Source organism: Trachymyrmex cornetzi, unplaced genomic scaffold (assembly GCF_001594075.2).
Source record: "Trachymyrmex cornetzi isolate Tcor2-1 unplaced genomic scaffold, Tcor1.1 scaffold454, whole genome shotgun sequence".
Taxonomy (NCBI): Eukaryota; Metazoa; Arthropoda; class Insecta; order Hymenoptera; family Formicidae; genus Trachymyrmex; species Trachymyrmex cornetzi.
Window position 1 is genome coordinate 1102918 of NW_017299334.1, and position 4992 is coordinate 1107909.

The window sequence follows — 4992 nt, forward strand, 5'->3', positions numbered from 1 at the left end:
AGAAAAAATGCAACAACATTGTTTCTATGAACAATCAAATACAGTGTTTGTTGCTTCGCATGTTATTATACTCTCATAAGTTAAAAAAATATTCAGCACAGCTAAATATTTTTTCAAATTTTCGTAGGCTCCTTTATTTTCTTCTCTGTGTTTGGCTTATTTTTAGCATTGTTTTTCTTCCTGATATCTTCAACCGTGAACACAAAATTGAAAATATCATCCGCTAAAAGAGCCGGTTCTTCAAACGCTGCGAAATGGCCCCCTCGTGGCAAATGATTAAATTGTATCAGATTAGTAAATTTATCGCCAAGGAGGCTTTTTGGTTGATAAGCTAGCTCATGAGGAAATACCGCACACGCTACTGGCACATCAACAGGCAAACTAGAAATTTAACATACTCATCAATAGAAATAAAGCAAAAGCTGTTATTTTCTTTCGAACATAGAAAATTTTTAGAAAAGTAGAATTGTAATTAAAAGAAAAACATACTCATCGATACCGCTCCCCATAGAAGCTTTCGTAAACTGTTCGGCATAAAGTCGTACACTCGTAGTGATAGAGTTGGTAACCCAATAAAGCATGATATTATCTAAAAGCTCATCTAAAGTGTATTTTTCAAGGAGACCACCATCCGCTCGAAATCTGTACTCTGGATTCGTCCATGTACTAAACTTTTCCAAAATATATGCTGCTAATGCGACTGGCGAGGCTCCCACGGCAATACCTTTAAAAATATTTTCCAATTACTTTATATAATTCTTTAAACTAGCAAACTCTCAAATCTCTCAAATTTTATATATTTAAATGTTTTTAAATACAGAAGTGATATTGACATATATTGATATAATCCAATCTAAGATTTTATCTTTAATTTAATTTTTAATAATTTAATTGAATATAAAAATATTTCTAATATTTATATTATAATATCTAATTTATATTATAAATATATATTTATATATATAATATCAAGTACCTATAGTATCTGGTTTACTAGCTTGTATATGCATGTATCCAGTTTCTTCAAGAATTCGACTCATGTGATATCCCAAAGGATACATTCTATCGGCATATTCGCTCTCGACAACGAGCGATGGAATAAACGCACCGATGATTCTCCACAGCATACTGGACTTCATCACACCCATACACATGTTCGAATGAGTGCCAAGAACACTGAAAAAGATTGTCGTTTTCATACTTTGTATTCCTATGTACTGAATTATTTAGCAAGTCTCCATCAATGTATAAAAAATACGTACTTATTCGGGAAAAGAGTAGATAAATGCGTAACAATAGCGCTGCCCCAGTCTCCGCCCTGCGTGTAAAATTTATCATAACCGAGACGCAACATAAGATTTTTGAATATAACAGCCATCTGAAAATGACAAACGATTGACAGTGATTATATTATGCATTATTAGTTTTTGTCAATCTTAGAAGAAGCAATTAACGCGATCTCATAAATGTTCCGTGCAATTCGTGATTGTATTCTCTAATAGTTTTTTATTAAACAGTATTACAAGAAATGTACAATGTATTTAATGAGAGAGAGAGAGAGAGAGAGAGAGAGAGAGAGAGAGAGAATTGTTATACATTATACAATAAAAAATCCAAAAAACAGGGCGAATGAGAGTCAGCGTGACTCTCATTCGCCCTGTTTTTTTTTTATTTTATTGTGTAACAATTCTTATTAAATACATTATACATTTCTTGTAATACTGTTTAATAAAAAACTGTTTACTATAAAGAATACCAAGGCTCACTTAGAGATCGAGCGCCGGAATATCTATGAAAGACCGTTAGTTGCTCTCTAATGCTCAATTTCTTCACTTCTAGATAACCAAGAGATATCTCCCAGAATACAATGGAGATATCTTCTGGATAAGGTTATCCGCAACTTATCTGGAAGTGAAAAAATTGGGCATAAGACTAACAAGTTCTTTCGCTTACAACCTTGACAGAAACTAAGTTTGAATTACTCTTATTTATATCACTCCGCTCATCGTTTCAAAACTATCGCGTCCCGTACTCGAAGTAAAATGAAGAGTTTGCCTTGCTGATAGGGGACGTGAATATTACGCCATTTAATAAGATTAGATGCCATTTAATAAGATTTTTTTCATAAACTTTACCTGCGAAGGACCCAATCCTTGTCGTACGGCCGCTTGTGAGAATCCATATCCCGGAAGCGAAGGTGCGATCACTTCAAACACAAAATCTTTGTCGGGACGCGGTGTCGTTAACAGAGGAATAATTTTTTGGAATTCCACCACCGATCCTGGCCAACCGTGAAGCATTAACAGTGGCAAAATCTTTAATTTGGTTCGCGAAACATCAGGTTTCACGCGATAGAAATGTATATCCAGACCTGTAGACATCAATTTATTCAATTAGCTTTATACTTTGAATGAAATTTCATTAGCATATATACATACGAAATAGCGATTGTTTCTTTTACGAAGTCAAAGATCAACGAATCATGTGATACATTTATATTTTGTATTCTAGCATAAAAATAATGAAAAAATATTTTCTTCGTATCTGTTCAATAAAGTATTTTTAATGTGCTACAAATTATAAAACCACTTGTCCTTTCGGTAAAGTACTCTAACGGGGCTTTTACGGCGAGTTAGATTATCTGGGCCGGCATTTATTATTTCCTGCTAATATAATAGACAAAAAGGAAATAAGGAATGCCGAGAAAAAAGAAAAGTAAAGAAATACTTAATGAGCGCGATGCTGCTTCGGAGCAAGTCTTTCAACTATCGCAAAACAATCACGAGACTCGTTCAAAAGACTGCAGTCGAATAAAAAAATTTTATTACCTTGTATATTAGTCATGTATTGAGGATACTTATTGAGCAACGCTTGCCGTTCAGTCCAGTTATAGTTCGTGCTCCAATATTCAAGAACATCTTTCAAGTAAGTCGTATTCATGCCGTAAGTCCACGCAGCATCCTCCAATGGTTCTACCAATTCTCTTCTGTTTTTGAGCCGTTCATTTAGGTCATCAATTACCTTACTCAAGAAATTTTATTTTAGTCGAAAATAGTTACGCGTTTCTCTTTTAATGTGATCTTTAGGACATAGGAATCAAAGCTGGATCTTTAATACTTAAATAATTCAATGTAAATTTGTATATACTAGTATGTGTATAATGCATGTATTCTGTATTTGTAATTATTTGGAACTGCACGCCGAAATTTTATCGAATTTAAAAACGCAAAGAGCTAAACTACTGAAATAATAGATATCACAATTAAATTTTGATGTTTAATAGGCATTTATATAGGATACAAAACTGTAAAGATAACGATGTTTTGAAAAACAATCGAAAGTATGCTAAAGTTTCGAGCTTTAAAATATCTTTTATTTTTTTATTTACAATGATCTTTCATCGAAAAATTGTGCAATTTTGAGCGTTTTAAAAGTATTTACTATTTATATATAAGATATTTTACTGCTTACTTTAATTGATTGCAAAGTGCAAGTATTGCTCATAATTTATCATGAATACATTCCGTATTGCGTTTATAACACTTATAAACACCATTTATCTTTATTTAATATTTGACAGACGATAAGGATAAACTGATGTTTACAACGTATGAATGTAAAAACGGACTTCTCATATTTGATTACATAATAGTTCTTACAGGTACAACTTATAATAATTAGTTTTCGTTAATAGAAATTACAGTGTCATAAATAGAAATTCCAGTAAGATGATATCAATAAGATAATAATATCAACTATATTGTATATAGTAACACAATAATACTGATAGCATCGTATTACGCGATATTGAGCGAGATAGCAACTACAAAGTACGCATTGGTCACAATTACGTACCTGTTACGCAAGCAATAATGTGAAGTTAATATTTATTAATAGTTAAAGTATTCTTTGTTTGTTACAATGTAATATCTTACATAATCGGTATATAAAGGCGTAGAGAATGCAACCTTGAAAGCATATCATTTTCCTTAATAGGTAAATAACATCGTTCTTTTTCAACTTACCGATTTCGATACTGCAATAGTAAAAGATCGTACTTCTTTCGAAGCTTCTTTATTCCTTTCTGGTCCCCAGAATGTCTCAGGCAAGTTCGGTACATTTACAGGACCGGTTCTGTGAACGATCGAATTAAATTCTTACGATGACGACGTTAAATTCTTATGATTGAGTTACATAGACTGTCAATTAATTATTTATAATTCCAATACGGAAAAAAGAAAAAAATAAAGTTTCACCAATCAAAGACGTTTTACTCTGTAAAAATATTTTGATGTAAGAGATGAGTAATTCGTAACTATAACTTACCGGAATAAGAGAGCTATGCCAATGGCAAGAACGAAGATCACGGTCGTGGTCTTCCACATGGTGCGTCTGTCTCTTGTGGCGTAAAACGTACGACTAACGATAGCGCAGATAGCGCTGCAACGTTCAATCATTGTCGATAGAGGTAGTAGGGGAAATGAGATGAGAGATACACGTATCGATATTAAAAATCGTTTGGAATTTGTCCTTTAGATAAAAAAGGAACGTTTTTTTTTACAAAAAGATTGGTTTGAAATAGCCTTAAAGACGATGTCTAATCGATACTTTGCAAAATATCGTCTTTGAGACTATTTCAAACCGATCTTTTCGCGTAAAAAAAGTAATTTCTTATTTATCTAAATGGCAATTTCCAAACGATTTTTAGCGTATCGATACGCTATCATCTATTCCTAAAGGGAAACGATCATCTATTTTATTGTATTTATGTTTCACTCTTTCCTCCCTCCATGATTTTTTAATTCAAGTATACCTCTAACACTACACAGAGAAAAAGATTTCTTTGGATGTAATAAACTTTATTGTATCCAAATAAATTTGTTATTTGGAATGGTCCAAACAAACCAATGTTTGAATCAATAAGTGCGATTGTTTGAATTTGAAACAATGTATATCTTTGTCTTAAATACATTATTTGTTTGAACAGATAAT

At 32.4% G+C, this 4992-nt stretch overlaps 1 protein-coding gene across 1 annotated transcript; it reads right to left on the minus strand.

The window, feature by feature from the left end:
- Window positions 1–4410, minus strand: LOC108764847 (juvenile hormone epoxide hydrolase 1). The gene is made up of 8 exons (XM_018513246.1): window positions 4327–4410; window positions 4026–4134; window positions 2829–3021; window positions 2136–2371; window positions 1263–1378; window positions 977–1176; window positions 490–724; window positions 1–381 (listed from the first exon to the last, which is right to left on the minus strand). The coding sequence occupies exons 1-8, from the start codon at window positions 4383–4385 to the stop codon at window positions 114–116; spliced, it is 1416 nt and encodes a 471-aa protein (XP_018368748.1). The 5' UTR covers window positions 4386–4410; the 3' UTR covers window positions 1–113.
- Between the last annotated feature and the right edge of the window lie 582 nt (window positions 4411–4992).